Source organism: Diplotaxodon limnothrissa, linkage group LG1, assembly GCF_057381915.1.
Source record: "Diplotaxodon limnothrissa isolate DT_005_m linkage group LG1, D_limnothrissa_male_GT1.1, whole genome shotgun sequence".
In the NCBI taxonomy this organism is placed as follows: Eukaryota; Metazoa; Chordata; class Actinopteri; order Cichliformes; family Cichlidae; genus Diplotaxodon; species Diplotaxodon limnothrissa.
This window is the reverse complement of record NC_140596.1, coordinates 21,348,217-21,364,872: the sequence shown is the minus strand read 5'-3', so window position 1 is coordinate 21,364,872 and position 16,656 is coordinate 21,348,217. Positions and strand designations below refer to the sequence as shown.

General features: G+C 40.2%; 2 protein-coding genes across 2 annotated transcripts in view; one reads left to right on the top strand and one right to left on the bottom strand.

Moving 5' to 3' along the window:
• irag1 (inositol 1,4,5-triphosphate receptor associated 1) overlaps positions 1–5,936 on the bottom strand; it is a 35,052-nt gene extending 29,116 nt beyond the window's left edge. Inside the window, exons 1-12 of the mRNA XM_085354870.1 lie at positions 5,918–5,936; positions 5,710–5,829; positions 5,434–5,614; positions 4,995–5,059; positions 4,852–4,912; positions 4,601–4,759; positions 2,774–2,891; positions 2,621–2,671; positions 2,445–2,522; positions 2,313–2,369; positions 2,177–2,236; positions 1,997–2,052 (exon numbers count right to left, since the gene is read on the bottom strand). Of these exons, the coding sequence (XP_085210996.1) occupies positions 1,997–2,052; positions 2,177–2,236; positions 2,313–2,369; positions 2,445–2,522; positions 2,621–2,671; positions 2,774–2,891; positions 4,601–4,759; positions 4,852–4,912; positions 4,995–5,059; positions 5,434–5,614; positions 5,710–5,829; positions 5,918–5,936 (1,025 nt within the window). The remainder of the gene's footprint in view (positions 1–1,996; positions 2,053–2,176; positions 2,237–2,312; positions 2,370–2,444; positions 2,523–2,620; positions 2,672–2,773; positions 2,892–4,600; positions 4,760–4,851; positions 4,913–4,994; positions 5,060–5,433; positions 5,615–5,709; positions 5,830–5,917) is intronic.
• Positions 5,937–6,902: 966 nt separating this feature from the next.
• Positions 6,903–14,916, top strand: ctr9 (CTR9 component of Paf1/RNA polymerase II complex). Its single transcript, XM_085354868.1, has 23 exons — positions 6,903–7,065; positions 8,315–8,413; positions 8,759–8,998; positions 9,086–9,203; positions 9,285–9,374; positions 9,691–9,947; positions 10,050–10,157; positions 10,239–10,475; positions 10,585–10,803; positions 11,008–11,191; positions 11,279–11,367; positions 11,464–11,649; positions 11,854–11,941; positions 12,031–12,179; positions 12,266–12,382; positions 12,466–12,611; positions 12,696–12,767; positions 13,137–13,272; positions 13,407–13,562; positions 13,655–13,797; positions 13,886–13,982; positions 14,097–14,209; positions 14,300–14,916. Exons 1-23 carry the CDS (start codon positions 7,021–7,023, stop codon positions 14,712–14,714), a joined length of 3,504 nt encoding a protein of 1,167 aa, XP_085210994.1. The 5' UTR covers positions 6,903–7,020; the 3' UTR covers positions 14,715–14,916.
• Positions 14,917–16,656: the final 1,740 nt, after the last annotated feature.

Below are 16,656 nucleotides of genomic sequence, written 5' to 3'. Positions count from 1 at the left end.
GATAAAGAAAAAACTGCTGTGACAAAGAAAGGAATCCGTCAGCACAACTCTGGACTTTATAGAATTACACAAAAGTTTCTGTAGCTCATTGCCCAGACTGTCCAGTTTCATTGGCTTTGTTTTGTTTTGTTATAGAAAGAAATTTCTGTAGTAGAAAGTAAAAAAAACAAAACAATGAAACTGTAATTGTTTATTGATTAATTACTTTGTGTAGTATGAATGACCATAAGATAGGTTGTTATCAATAAAGATGTAAAAGTAATAAAAGTAAAGATAAAAGTCCTTAATTTATGCTTGTTCTTGTTTTTGGTGTGCAGCAGATCAAACAAGTTAAGAATTAGAAATGACTTCAATCGCACATTTAGGCCTCTGAGACTCATTGAGACACTCTGAGGCATGGTTTTGTGGTAGCATTTTTTTATTCAGTAATTTCAAAAACCTTATTTTTGTGCAATTACCACTATACTGGGGAGAACACACATGAGGTTTAAGGCCCGGACAAGTTAGAAACCTTTTGTCCTCCACGATGGAAAATGGCTGAAAATAAAAACTGGGATCACTTAAGGCCAGTTCCTAATTTTATAGACACTTTCCAATATAGTTGAAATCCAGCCAGATGCTGCTCATTTTACATTTCCCCTCTTTCGTTCCTTCACTTTTTTCTGACATGCTAGCAGTAAAATACGGTGTTGTGCCAAAAAGTGATTTCCGGTATTTGCCAAAAAATTATTGATGGAATTTAAGCTGTTTTGGCTTGTTGACCTAAAATCTGTCAAAGCTTCTCTTGTGGAGAACATCTAGTAATTTAGAGCCAAAAAGAACATTCCTATCGCGAAGCAGCTGCTGCAATCAGTTTTTGGCAAAGTGACTTTTATTATTGGGGTAAAAAGTGTCGTTGAAATTAAAAATGTGTTTTTCTAAGGAGATCTAACCAAGAGGGCAGCAGAAATTGTAAAAATAACATCACAGTTTTATAAACTTACTTGAAGTGACGAAAAAGGACAGAACCGATGATTATATGGGTACAATTACATCATAAAGATACTTCCAAAACAAGTAATTTCTTTATTTTATATATAACCTCTTCATAAATCCTTTTTATTACAGTCTATTTACTAATATAAGTAAATACATTAGATTTAAAAAAACAAACAAAAACATAGAAAATCACTTTTTGGAAGACGATCAGTTTTTGGCACAACACTGGCTCCCCCTGTCTCCCTGTGTACCTGGCCTATACCATCACGCTTCCTGTCATCAGAACGTCTGCCCCCCTTCCTTCTGTCACATAATGGTATGACCCCAGTCGCTCTTTGCATGTGATTGGTCGCATCTTGTGCCCATCAAAATAAAGCTACTCACTCGCTTGGTTAATTCCATTAAGGATTAAAGTTATGCATTATTTATGCTAGCACATCAGCTTACTAGTGGGCTAACTGATGTGGGATTTTGTGCCTTTAGGTTATTAAGGCAATTGTCTGACAAATAAGTTTCATGTACAGCTAATTTTACTAACAGCCTGTCCAGGAAGTCTGCATTCTCTCCCCGGTTTTGGGGAGTAAAATTCTAGCATTTTTATTTTTACTTTTGCCCAATTAGGAGCTACTTGTGTCTGTGGATGCAGTAACGCCAAAATTGATGGTTCAAAGTGAGAGCTATGCTGGTAGCTACCATAGTGATAGTGATACCATAGTGATAACTACCATAGTGATAAGCTATGCTGGCTATATCCATCTTTTATTTCCAGACATGGATATTACTCGTGTTAGAGAGTCGAGATTTCCCAGTCTCTGTTGCTCTGATTTTCATCCTCCCTTTTTAAAGCTACAGTGCAAATCATAACACAGTTTGCCACTCAGTTTAATAGCGTAGTATTGTGCTAAACTTGATTCTCCTATAATTCTCAGAATCATATGAATCTCAAAAGGAGCCCTTTTGAGAAGTGAAAGCAACAGTCAGCACCATGTTACATTTATAAGCAATTAATTAAAAATACCTCTGAAGAACTTGGTTTGAATGTTCGTGTAACCTCATCAGCTCGGATTGCAGACCCTACAACACCGGAATAGAGGAACATTTTTCTAGTAACATCTGATTAGCATTCAATATGATGTCATGGCATTTAAAGTATCGAATATTCTCCCTTCAACTCTAAGCTCCACAATATCAAACATACCTCTATCATTCTGTGATTCTCCACATGAGCGTTCTTCATCTTTTCCATAAGAATGTCTTTCTAGACAGTTAAGGTTAAAAATTTTTTTTAAATGTGACAATTTCAACTTTCATTGTTAGGAATTTTTTTTACTTACCTTTGATATTTCTCTGTCTCTCAGTGTCAACATAATCAGAGTTTCCTCAACTCCAGCCTGTGAACATACAGGCTTTTACTAACAACACAAACTCATTACAGTGTAGAAACAATTACACTCATCTCTTCTTACCCTCAATTCAGTGTTGACCTTCCTCAATTTGTTGAGGCTTTCTTCGGAGCATGTTTTCTCAAAGATGAGTTTTTCATTCTGTGTGGAAATGAAAAATGCTCGTTTATGTAAACATCAGCTTTATTTTATATAATGGAAAGCGCACAGATTGGGCATATTTTTAAGATGTACATTACCTTGTCTTCAAGCCTTCGAATATCACTCTGAAGACATTCAACCTCATTGCTCTGAAGATCAAAAAAAGAGACTTAAATGTAAATAGTTGCCATATAAAATAAGCCGAACGCAGCAGAAAGTTTCACTGTGGGACTGCTGAGAGTTTGACATACCAGTTTGGAGCAGCTATTCTGGGTCCGACTGGCTTTCTCCCGGGCCTCTTTAAATGCTTGACGTGTCTCCTCCAGTTCTTCTGTCAGAGATCTAACTCTCACTGCTGACCTCTGAGCACTTCACATGACAAACAAACCAAGACAAGCAAATTACAAGGTAATTACATGACTGACTACATGAAAAAAGATACTGACAAGAACAAACCAAACAATTAATAAATTAATAAATGTGTGTCTATGAGAAGATTGCTTAAGGAAAAGTCTGAAGGGCCTATTTGTGCCATTTGGAGTAAGTAACTGATGCTTATTATGTTGTTGATGTTTTTTAAGAAATGGGCTTGTTATATATGTATGGTGGGTGGAATGATTGTGAAGCATGCATTTTTTATGGCTTTAAAATTTTAAAAAAGAATTGGGTTTTGGATTTTTTTAAATGTTATGTTGAGTTTTCTCTAATCCACACAGGATCAAAAGAATATATATATATATGTATATATAAATCACCAAGGTCGGTTTACTTCTCATTAGTGATCACGATTGACTACAACTGGTAGTTTCTCTTTATCAGCATAAAAGGGGTTTGTTTTACAGCACCAGCATGGTGGTGGTAGCGTCATGCTCTGGGGCTGTTTTGCTACCACTGGTACCGGTAGTGGAAAATGGATGAAATGATGAAGAAGGCTAGCTACCTATTCTTCAACTTCACCTCAAATCAACAGCTACAAGGTTGAAACTTGGACAGAGTTCGGTGTTCAAACAGGACAGTGATCCCAAACAGACATCAATACTTCTTTTGGAATGGATAAAACATTAAGCTTCTGGTCTTCCCAAAGCGATGACCGTAAACCTATTGAAAATGTATGACTGCACTCCAAAATGGGGCCTCGAAATCAATCATTTTAAATTAACTCCAACAGTTCTGCCAAGAAGAAGTCAAATCTCCATCCAGAATTTTATCAGAAGCTTGTTGACGGTACCAAACGAGTCTGGCAAGTCATCTTCACTTCATCCCTTCCACCAATCTAAATTAACTCTACCAATTCTGCTAAGAAGCATAATCAAATATCCTGCCAGAAGCTTGTTGATGCTTACTGAAGGATTCAATTGAGGTGAAACTTGCTAAGGGATGCTTAAACAAATATTAATGGTGGTGTATGTACATGTATTTAGAGCCTTTATATATTATTTTGCCCCTGTGTGGATTTGAGAAAGTCTAAATGAAGGTCTTGCTTCTTTGGTCATTAAAGATGAATGCTGTACAATCATTCCACCCTGGAAAAAAAAGTACAGAGAAATCACTAAAAGCCCAAAATTAATAACATTTGTGCCCACAATGAGTTCATGTGAACTTCTACCCATAGCTGGTTTTCAGAGTTTATCTTATTTGTTTAAATATGCTTTTGAATATGTAGTCACTTCACAAAGGTGTGTCTGTTAGGCCTTATTCATATGAATAAGTTCACATAAACTAGTTTCACAATAGTTTGATACAAGTTAATCTGAGCAATCTGAACACTGATCATGTTCAGAGTTAAGATATATTTGTTAAAATATACGTGTTGTCCAAACCCGAGTTTACCTACATGAAATATGTGCAGTCTATAATGATTGGTATTGGTATTTCTGCTCATTTTTCAGTCATTAGATGTTTATTACACTTTTAGTGATCAGTTTCTCATTTTTGAAGTGCAAATAAATGATATGATATAGTTGAATAATAAAACTTGAATAATAAAACAATCTGCTTTTGCTGGACGTTATTACAGTAGTGTAATCTTACATGCTTGAAATGCAGTTAACTGTGGGAGAAATTAGTTTATTCTTCACCTGACCAGCTTTGCTCGCAGCTCAGTGATGTCCAGAGTGAGCTGCAGGTTTGTGTCTTCACATTGAGCAACAGTCCTCAGCAGACTACTGTTCTGCTCACTAAGTTTGCGGTTGGCATGCTTCAGTTCAGCCACTGTACATGACAGGTCTTTTCCATCGCTGAAGCCAAAGAAATGGTTACTAATGTGTGAAATCAAACTGATTAGGGAGGCAAACAGAAGCAATGGTTAAACTAGAATAAAATATCCAACCAGAAACACAGCTGGCCTTCTGATGACGTCTCTTCACTTTGACAAAATGACAAACCCAGCCCTGAAAGGAAATCAGGAGTAATGAATTGTTTCATATTTAATAAACTGAGTCTCAAAACTCCGAATAAAACCTGGAAACACACCATTTGCATTTACAGGCTCTTCAGATGTGTTTGGCCGAGGTACATGGCTGCTGTCCTCATCAGTACTGTAACACAGGAAAACTGAGTGATATCACAGCTGATTAAAAAAAATATTTTATTGATAGAAAAGTAGGGAAAAAAATAAATTTAACTGCATATGGCCTGCTGTGTTTGTAAAAAAGATCAAATGTGATAGACATTGTGGTAGACCATCTTCATCCCTTCATCTTTAAATTATTCTTCCCCTTGTTTTAAATGATTACCTTCAAAGGTAATTATTTAAAGTGGAGCTAACTTAAAAAAAGTCAAAATAAAAATATACTGTTGGGAACTTTAATCTGTAGTAACAATATATTTAATTGGATATGAAGCTTTAGATGTAATGCCAAGGTTGCATAACATCTCTAATAAGATCCCTTGTGTAGAGTTTAAGTCTCACCTGTCCTCGCTGCACTGGGTGATCCACGTCCTCATGGTGGAGTGAAACGTCTCTCTGCTCACATGTGGGTCCTGACAGTCAGGGTCAAGCAGCCGTTGCAGGGCAGCCAATCGGTCCTGCCCTGGGCTCTGAGCAGTCATGGTGTGCAGATACTTGAAAATGGTAGAGGCTAACACTTCTCCTGAAGGCAAGAGGGGAAAAGGAGGAAATGAAAAAGACGTCACACCATTACTGCACCGTTTTTTTGTCTAAATGAAATTCAGTCCATCTGTGTACCTGATTTGCTGCTATTACACGTATCATACACGATGTCAAGGAGTTCATGTTCAGATAATCCGCTTGTGTCTTTGCTGTCCTCAAACACATCGTTCATCCCACAGCCAGATGTCTCCCACACTTTACATGTGTTAGAAAATGTTAGAAAAAGAAATGAATATGCTGTATACTTGTTTGATACTAATACTGGATAAACTGAAACACTCACCATTATTGTCGTCAGACATTGTGTTTGTTTCTCCTGAAGCCACAGAGAGCAACTATGCTGGACAGTCATGTCCCTGCATGACCTGAAATTTAAATAAACAAATGCATTTTTAACTTTGTGCATTGTGTCTGGAGGCTAAAACTAACAGACTAATATCATAAAATTGAACAGAAATTGGAATTACGTATTATCTTTGATGCAAATTGGATCATAGATGGTTTTTAGAAACTAAATCTAGCCAGTCTTCATAAAAAATGAGTTAAAAAATGCAGGTTTTCAGACAGTACAGTTGTGTTAAAGAACTGTCACGTGAACCAAATTTCCACCTCTGAAGATTTCTGCAGGGAAGACAATTCATATGGTTTACAGTTAGATTGGAAGACACATATGTTTTTGGTCTTATCTCATATAGCCTTTAAACATTTATTTTTAAACAGAAACAAGTCAGAAAAAAATCTTACTTTTCAGTCCGGAAAGGTTTTCTGTAAAGAAAATCATTCAGTAAGAAGCATCACCTTATTGTTTGTCTTCTACTCTTTAATTCTGAAATACTGTGAAGTCTTCAAGGTGCTTCTTTGGTTTTCAGGACTCACATCAAAACCAGCTGACATCCCCTCAGCCTCCCTCCACACCCTCCTCCCACTGCTTGCCAAAATGCAGCTCTGGAGAGGTTTGTGACAATGATGCACACAGTAAATTTAAATTCACACGTTTAACACATCAAATGCACAGTCTCCCCTTTGAATTCAGCAAATGTAGGAAGTAACTACCTTCCAGTGTGAGTGTGTGTGGCAGTTTATTCCCAATAAAACACTATTGTTTTATTGTATTGTAAGCGATGGCTCTCCCATTGTTAACTAAATTCGTCTTTTTTTTGTGGCAGTTTCTCTTTGAGTTATAGTAATGACTGTATTTTTTTCTACAGTCATTGAGTCATAGTGTTTATGGTTTCTGCCCGGACATAATTTCAGTTGCGCCATCCGTGTGTTTCGGAAGCATGAATTAGCTACTAGCAGACAACGGGTGGAAGAAATTGTATTTTTATTTTTACAATTTTTTTTTAGATAAATCTAGCTTCGGGTCGTTTTGGTTATTCTTTCAAGATGTCTCGAGGCTCTATCGAGATCCCTTTACGGGACACAGATGAGGTAAATCTTTCCGTGAACCTGTTTTCACTAAGAGGATCTAGCTGTGCTGTTAGCCGCTTAAGCTAACTGCGGATAGCCTGAGCTGATGTTGTGTACCTGCTTACAGAGTGGCATTGTAACGAAAGCCTGGTGTATTTGTTTGCAATCTGGAGTTTAAACATAGTGACATTTTAATACTTGTCAGCTGTTCCAACTCCTTAAATATGCGTTCGGCGCCTGTGCAAAGCTTACTTATCGCGATGTTTTGTCGTCGCCGTTCTCAGTGATGCAGTAAACATTAAATTCTACTGAGGTGTTTTCTATTTAATTTAAGAGCCTGATAAGCGTTGTGGTATTTCAACACATCACCGAATTTGTGACAGATGTGTTGTAGTTGCAGGCAGTCGGTTGCATTAGTGTTTAGGCTACGTTAGGAGTGGACCAAGTATTAGAAACATATGCCAGTAATAGTCAGTATAACCAACACATTTATTGAACCTTGTAAGCATTTGCAGCAGCAAAGTTTTTCTATTAAACTGTGTAGGTCAAGTGAAATCTACCTAAGAAACTGACGTTGAAGAATTAAATGCAAAATGTTTTTTTTGTTAAACATATTTTGTTAAAATAGAAAATATGCAAGAGAGAAGATGGAAACCATTTTTTAAAGTAAAAATATAAGTACACACTTAATGTAAAATTAAAATCAAATATTCCAAAATTAAAGCAACACTATGTACAGTACAGAGTTATAAAGTCTGATGGCCACAGGTAGGCATGGTTATCAATCTCTGGGTTCTGTGCATAGAGGATGGCACTGACCAGCACAGACTCATAAAAAATTGGGAGCATCATCCCATAAGTATTAAAGTTCATTCATTAGACAGTAAATACAAGTTTGATTCTCCTTGTAGAGGACTTCTGTGTTTTAATCAGTGTAAACACCGAGGTATTTGAAATCCCCCATCGTCTCCACACAGACCCCATGGATGGAAATGGGGGTCGCTGGAGTTCTTGGCCTATTCATGCCCACAACCCGTTCCTTAGTCTTTGCTACATTAGGATGCAGGTGGTTTTCTTGCAGTGCGTAACAAAGTTTCCAGTTTCTAATTCATAACACTCTGAATTGATACATGTGTCAGGATTTACACTACTATTACAATAAAATAATATAATGCACATATAATCTGCATAGATATGTTTTTCCACTGGCAACACCATGCATGCTGAGATACTTACTGTAATAACATACATACATATCTGTGTTTTCCAGGTCATCGAGCTCGACTTCGACCAACTTCCTGAAGGAGATGAGGTCATCAGTATCTTGAAGCAGGAGCACACGCAGCTGCACATTTGGATTGCTCTGGCGGTGAGTCGATACATCGGCCCTAGACTTCATGGTTGTTGTTCTACAAATAATGATTAAGCTCTTTTTTCAGTTTATCCCAAACGTCAGTGTGACAGCTCGAAGTATTTTGTTTTCTCAACCCAAAATACAAAGATGTGACAGAGAAGCAAAATCGCACATTTGAGAACCAGAAAATTTCAATAAGTGAATTTTAAACAGTAAATTTCTTGTCAATCAGGTAGTTCTTAGATTCAGATTAATTACTGCATCAACTGATGTGTGTATAAATGTTAATTTGATGAAACGTGTACAAACAATGTGAAATTCCAATCGAGTGTGACAGTTTTCCTTCTATTTCTTCTTAAGTTGGAGTACTACAAACAGGGCAAAACAGAAGACTTTGTAAAGCTTTTAGAGGCAGCACGTATTGATGGAAACCTCGACTACAGAGACCACGAAAAAGACCAGATGACCTGTCTGGACACACTGGCAGCTTACTATGTCCAGCAAGCACGTAAAGAGAAAAACAAAGATGCCAAGAAAGAGCTCATCACACAGGCTACGCTCCTGTATACTATGGCAGACAAGATCATCATGTATGATCAGGTAGGAAAAAAAGTAGCATAGCAGGTGATAAATGAGGTTATGTTTCTTGCATTTCAAGTAAATTGAACATACTGTTGTCTCGATCAGAACCATTTGTTGGGAAGAGCCTGTTTCTGCCTGCTGGAAGGAGACAAGATGGACCAGGCCGATGCTCAGTTCCACTTTGTCCTCAACCAGTCCACTAATAACATCCCTGCTTTGCTTGGTAACTTGAATATGAAACAGCGTAGGACTGAAATGCACTACACTGATTGACTGAAGTAATAACAATGTTGTTGTTAAACAGGTAAGGCTTGCATCTCCTTCAATAAAAAGGATTACAGAGGAGCATTGGCATACTACAAAAAGGCTCTGCGTACAAACCCCGGCTGCCCAGGTAAACCAATAACATGTTATGTCTTTAAACAGTCCCCGCATGCCTGTATTTAATTTATTATTGTTGTTGTCATGATCATCAATATTATGATGAAAATATTATTGTTGCAGCAGCAACAAGAGCCAGCATGTTCATGTTTTATGTGGCAAAGATATGTAGGTAATGAGCCACTTCATTGTTAACTTACAAATACAATTTATGAACAGAAGATCCTTGATTTTAAAAACACAGGACCGCAGATAATATATTTGCCCTTCACTCATATTGGTTCTAAAACGAATGTTCCCAACTTGTTCTTTGTCTTGTTTTTGTGTAGCTGAGGTGAGGCTGGGGATGGGCCACTGTTTCGTCAAGCTCAACAAACTGGAGAAGGCTCGTTTGGCTTTCGGTCGAGCCCTGGAGCTTAATTCAAAGTGTGTGGGAGCGCTCGTTGGTTTGGCTGTTTTAGAGCTCAACAACAAAGAGGCAGACTCCATCAAGAACGGAGTGCAGCTCCTTTCGCGGGCCTACACCATCGACCCCAGCAACCCCATGGTGCTCAACCACCTCGCCAACCACTTCTTCTTCAAAAAGGTAATCACGGCTGTGTTGTTGAAATGCGGTGAAAATATAAGTTTTAGCCTTTCGCTGTTATTAACTGTTCTTCGTGCCTATGTGCTTTCTGCTTCCTCTCAGGACTACAGTAAAGTGCAGCATCTCGCTCTGCACGCTTTCCACAACACCGAAGTTGAGGCCATGCAGGCTGAGAGCTGCTATCAGTTAGCTCGCTCGTTTCACGTGCAGGTACGATCCCAACCAGCCGCGTGCAAGCTTGTTATTGTTTACTGAGATCGCCATTCATATCTGTGCTTTCTTCTTCCACAGGAGGACTACGACCAGGCGTTTCAGTATTATTACCAAGCCACTCAGTTTGCCTCGTCCACCTTTGTGCTGCCGTTCTTCGGCCTGGGGCAGATGTATGTATATCGAAGAGACAAAGAAAATGCAGCACAGTGCTTTGAAAAGGTTTTAAAGGCTTACCCCAACAACTATGAGACTATGAAAATCCTTGGGTCTCTCTATGCAACATCTGACGATCAGGAAAAAAGAGACATTGCAAAAGTGTGTATTCTCATGTCACTTATCTCATAGCTTGGAAAATTGTGCCAGACATATTTTGATAAATATGCTTAATGGTTACTGGATATATTCCACTGTTTTTGTTTCATAGGGGCACTTGAAGAAAGTAACAGAGCAGTACCCAGATGATGTGGAGGCGTGGATTGAGCTGGCACAAATTCTGGAGCAGACAGACATCCAAGGAGCGCTGTCCGCTTACGGCACAGCTACGCGCATCCTGCAGGAGAAGGTGCAGGCCGACGTTCCCCCCGAGATTCTCAACAACCTGGGGGCTCTGCACTTCAGACTGGGCAACCTAGGGGAAGCCAAGGTAGCTAATAATATACCATAAATGCAGTTTAACCTGAGAGCTCCTGAACTAAGTATAGCTTAATTTAGTTGGGAATTTATTCAGTTAATATGGAACTGCAGAATATTACTGGATGCCTGTGGTATTTACTGATCATCGAGTGTACATAACTCTGTATAAATAGTAGAGCTAATTCAAGACGGGGTCATGTCTTGTTCCCACCAGAAATATTTTCTAGCTTCTCTGGAGCGAGCCAAAGCCGAAGGAGAGCATGACGAGCATTACTACAATGCCATTTCTGTCACCACCTCCTACAATCTGGCCCGTCTGTACGAGGCTATGTGTGAATTCCACGAAGCCGAGAAACTCTACAAAAACATCCTCAGAGAACATCCCAACTATGTGGATTGTAAGCATGCATCGATAAAACATGAGCCTATGAAAAAACAAACAAACAACAAGTTTCCACTCTGTGATTGTTTATTTTGGCCTGCAGGTTATTTGCGTCTTGGAGCGATGGCTCGGGACAAAGGAAACTTCTATGAAGCCTCCGACTGGTTCAAAGAAGCTCTTCAGATTAATCAGGTACAGCCTGGTGTTAAATGTCATCGATAGACAAAGTCTGCTGCAAAAACTCTTTTTTTTTTTTTCTTTTTCCATTAAGTGATATTTGTTCTGCAGGATCACCCGGATGCCTGGTCCCTGATAGGAAATCTTCACCTGGCCAAACAGGAGTGGGGTCCAGGTCAAAAGAAGTTTGAACGTATTCTCAAGCAGCCGTCCACGCAGAACGACACCTACTCCATGCTGGCTCTGGGTAACGTGTGGTTACAGACGCTGCACCAGCCCACCAGAGACCGTGAAAAGGTACGTGGAAACCTGCTGTCGGGACACCGATTGAATATTTAACTGTGTGAGAGAGCTTAAAGAACACTTGTAAAACAGCATAGCAGTTCACTGAATGCTATTGCTAAATAAACACAGGCAGCTGGTTAGCATAGTTGTTACAAAGTTCAGCTATGTGCAGGCACTTGAGTAAAACGTGCTCGCTGGTGATAAATGTCTCGGCAGGAAAAGAGACACCAAGATCGAGCCCTGGCAATCTACAAGCAAGTCCTGCGAAATGATGCCAAGAACCTCTATGCCGCCAATGGCATCGGTCAGCCACTCTTCAGTCTCTCTTATCTTTTTTATCTGTTCTGCTGTGTGTGTTTTGCATTAAGTATATGCATATATTTTTATGTCTAGGTGCTGTCCTTGCCCACAAGGGCTACTTCAGAGAGGCGCGAGATGTTTTCGCGCAGGTGAGGGAGGCCACAGCCGAAATCAGTGATGTGTGGCTAAATCTGGCTCACATCTACGTGGAGCAGAAGCAGTACATCAGCGCCGTGCAGATGGTAAACGCCTCACTTGTGTTAAACTGTTACAGTTTTTGTCTTTCCTTTGCTTTTTCCATTTAAGTTTTTTTCTCTCTGTCTGACAGTACGAGAACTGCCTGAAGAAGTTTTACAAATATCAGAACACAGAGGTGCTGCTTTACCTCGCACGTGCGCTCTTCAAATGTGGCAAACTGCAAGAGTGCAAACAGATGCTCCTGAAGGTAAAATGAAATCAGAGGCTTATGCTTCATTCTGCAGTGTGGGGGGAAGTGTAACTCTGTCTTTCTGATGTTCCTACATCAAGGCCCGTCACGTGGCGCCCAATGACACAGTGCTGATGTTTAATGTGGCCCTGGTGCTTCAGAGACTGGCCACCCTTGTGCTTAAAGATGAGAAGAGCAACTTGAAGGCTGTGCTCAGTGCTGTCAAAGAGCTGGAACTGGCTCACAGGTAATGATTTGATTTATGTTCCCACCTCCCTGTCTCTTCCTTTGGCCGTCCTTTACTAATCCTGCAGTGTCATCTCCCTCACAGGTACTTCAGCTACCTCAGCAAGGCTGGAGACAAGATGAGGTTTGACCTCGCTCTCGCTGCTTCTGAGGCCAGGTCAGTCTGAGTTGTTTCACAGTTCAAAATATTCCTTATTTAGTTTATACTGATCCTGGGTCAGTGCAACCTTTTAGTTCATCCACAGATTGTTTTAGCTTCTTTCTGAACCCCAGTCTTCTGATTGGCTGCCCCTCATAAAACAGCAGGTTTGTGGGGTTGTGGTGTGGATCTGGTTCCCACTGACATCATACAGACCCAAGAGTAGAAAGACCAGTTTGAAATGGAGTGTGATGATTTGGCAGTACTTCTATCAGTCTTTAATTTAATGAGCTTTTTTTTTTTTGGGGGGGGGGGGGGGGGGGGGGGTGCTGTGTTTGGTGTCTTTTGTAACATAATTTGGAATATTGGTGTGTTTTGGGAATGCAGGCAGTGCTCTGACTTGCTGAGTCAAGCTCAGTACCATGTAGCTAGAGCCAGAAAGCAGGACGAGGAGGAGAAAGAGCTTCGAGCCAAACAAGAGCAGGAGAGAGACCTGCTGCGCCAACAGCTGATAAAGGAACAGGTACCTTTTTTTTTTTTTATTTAAGTAATCACCATGATGCGTTTCATTTTGCCCATAATGTCTGACTGTGATTCATTTTTTAAATAAACTAATCAGTCATCTGTTGGGTTGTCTCAATAACTAACTTTCTTTAGGAGGAAAAGAGGAACAGAGAAGTGGAGGAGCAGAAGAAGCTTTTGGAGCAGAGAGCTTTGTATGTGGAAAAGACCAAGAACCTGCTGACCTTTGCAGAGGGATCAAAGGAAATGCCCAAAGAAAAGAAGAAGGGCAGCAGTGGTGGAGGAGGACGTGTGAGTGTTAATACGGCTAAACCCAGCAGCGAGCTCTAAACTGCACTTAATGCATTGTGGTTAACACTTTTTCTTTTGTTTTTCTCTCCAAGCGTAAGAAAGGAGGCGACATGGACGATTTTGTTAATGACGAGTCTGACGAGGACCTGCCGTTGAAGAAGAAGAAGAAGAGAAAGGCCAGTAGCAGCGAACAGGAGGAGGATGAGAAGGGAGAGAGGAAGAAGAAGAAGAGGAGGTAAGTGTTCTGCAGTGAATGCAAAATGTTGTTTAGTCTGACTGCAGAGCACAACATTTAGATTCTGGGATTCAATTTTGTGTTGCAGACCTGCTAAAGGAGGAGAAGATGACAGCGATGAGGAAGGAACATCACGACCCAAGAAGCAGCGTAAACCCAAAGAAGGACGCAAGAAGATCGAGAAGGTCCGCTTTAGTCATTATTTGCTGTTTTTCTCTGTCTCAATTAGTTTTCAGAATTTACAAAATCAGTTTTCAGCTCCAGTTTCTCTTATAATTGTAACATCTTTCTCATTTCAGTCTCAGCCTGAGCGTCTGCCTCCGTCTCTTAAAGGAAAGATCAAATCTAAGGCTATCATTTCGTCTTCTGAGTCCTCCTCAGATGAGGATGGACTGAAAATAGCAGAAGACAGGTAAAAGCTTAATGTGAGATTTTTACAGTATTACGAAGCCTTGAAAACATTATTTGACACAAACCTCATGGCGCTCTTTCTCCCATCCAGACATCAAAGAGACAGTGGTTCGGGATCTGACGATGAAGTCGGCCACAGGAAGCGCATTGCATCTGACAGCGACTCCGACGGCGGCCGTAACCGCTCCGGTAGTGAGGCAGGCAGCCCTCGGCGCTCCGCCGGCTCTGACGACGACGAATCTGGCAGCGACCGTCCAGTGAAGAAGAGAAGGGTGCAGAGGCAGTCTGACTCTGAACAGTCGGACAATGAGAGCAAGAGGAGTCGGTCGGGATCAGATGATGAATCTAGGGCTGGATCACCCGCTCCGGCATCGGACCGAGGATCTGAAGCGGGATCGGACAACGAGGGCTCCCCACGCCGCTCTGACAACGAGGGCTCCCCACGCCGCTCTGACAATGGCTCCGAGCAGGAGGCCTCCAACAACGAAGATGATGACAGTGATTAACTCTTCACATCACCCAGACTCGTGTAACGCTGAGAAAACTCTTAAACATCTGCATTTTTGTTTGAAATAAAAGCAGAATTTCTGTCCGTATGAGAATTTTTTTTGCGCATAGCGTTTTGGTCACATCTTACTGGGAATTTCTTTTCTTGATGTTTTGTTAAAATTTGCTAAAATGTGTAAAGAAAAAAAAAAGTTAAATAAAAAAACCCCAAAAAATTTGTTGCTTATTTTGTACAGATGTTTATTTGCCTTTGAAAAGTACCGGTAAGGTGTGCAGGGGCTGTAAACCACAGTAGAGCATTAAAAAAGGTGTCCTATACTTGTGCTCGACAGCAGGGGCATCGTGATGTGATCAAACACCTGCTGAGTTAAATCAGGTCGACACATCACTGTAATTGTTGACTGCTATGCCTGGTTACGCTGATGTTCAATAAGACTACTATTCATTCATACTAACAATGGGTTCATACCACATCTTTTCATCTCTATTTCCTCCACAGTCATAATTTGTCATGCAAGTACAGGTATATTTATATTTATGTTTTACATTTTTGGTAAGGTGGTGTTGATAAAATACTGAGAGAAACACTTGATTTAACATTGTTTTTACTTGTGTATGAAGACAAATCACTAAAACTATAGACAAACATGTAGCAAGTACGTAAAAGTCATAACAATTCAACCTGCAGTAAGCACCATCTGCTTTGTTAGGTACAGCCGTTCAACTCACACAACTATCCAATCAGCCAATCACGTGGCAGGAAGCTCATTTAGGCTTGTAGATGTAGTCAAGACAACCCACTGAAGTTCAAATTGAGCATGAAAATGGAGAACAAAAGTGATTTAAGTGACTTTGAATGTAACATGGTTGTTGGTGTCAGTATTTCAGAAACTGACGGGATTTTCTCACTCAACCATCTCGAGGGTTTAAAGAGAATGCCCCCCCCAAAAAAGGACACATGCAATGAATGAGTGATGGTTCTCTGCTTTGTTGATATCTGAGATCAGGATTTTTTTGAGGCAGCTGTGATTCAAATTACCTGTTACAAGCAAAGTAAACATAAAGTCATCACTGAAAACACAACATGTCATGTCTTAATGGCCACAGCAGTACAAGACAACAGTGGGTGCCACTCTTGAACAGGAAACTGAGGCTAAAATTCCCACAAGCTCACCAAAATTACACAATAAAAGGTTGGAAAAATATTGCCTGCTGTGATTAGTCTCCACTTCAGCTACATTGCTACATGATGGGGTCAGAATTTGGTGTAAACATAAAAGCATGGATACATCCTGTCTTGTATCAATGGTTAAGGCTTCTGAGGGTGTGTGATAGTTTGTTTGGGCCCCTTAGTACCAACTAAACACTGTTTAAACACCACAGCCTTTGTATGGTGGCTGACCATGTCCATTCCTGTAGGACCACATTGTACCCACATACCTGCTTCTAGCAGGATAATGTGTCATATCACAAACCTCAAATCCTTTTAAACATGACAATGAATCCACTTTATTCAAATGGCCTCAACAAGCACCAGATCTCAGACCAATGGGGCACATTTGAGATGTGGTAGGAGATTCATATCACATATGCAGCATCTGTGTGATGCTATCATGTCAACATGGATCAGAATCTGAAGCATGTTTTCAGCAGCTTGTTCAATCTATGCTATAATTTTAATAAACTGAAGGTGTATGTTTCTAAATCAAGGACACTGCCTCTCACCTACCTACTCCATGATGTGCTGGTCAGTCAAAGGCACATGTTCAGTAAGACAGATTACCCAAATGCACCACTGAATAACACAGGGAACCATTACCTGCTGTGGCTCTCTGTACAATTCCTCCATCTATTAGTACAAGTATACACACTGCAGTAGATGTACACCCTTAACACCCTACACATCTTCTACAGAGAAAACAGCAGCATGAGAGGGGCACC

Coding starts and splice junctions, on each gene's coding strand:
- ctr9 (XM_085354868.1), top strand. CDS start 7,021: ATGTCTCGAGGCTCTATCGAGATCCCTTTACGGGACACAGATGAG. Junction 10,804..11,007: donor GCAACCTAGGGGAAGCCAAG/GTAGCTAATAAT, acceptor TGTTCCCACCAG/AAATATTTTCTAGCTTCTCT. Junction 11,650..11,853: donor CCACCAGAGACCGTGAAAAG/GTACGTGGAAAC, acceptor ATGTCTCGGCAG/GAAAAGAGACACCAAGATCG.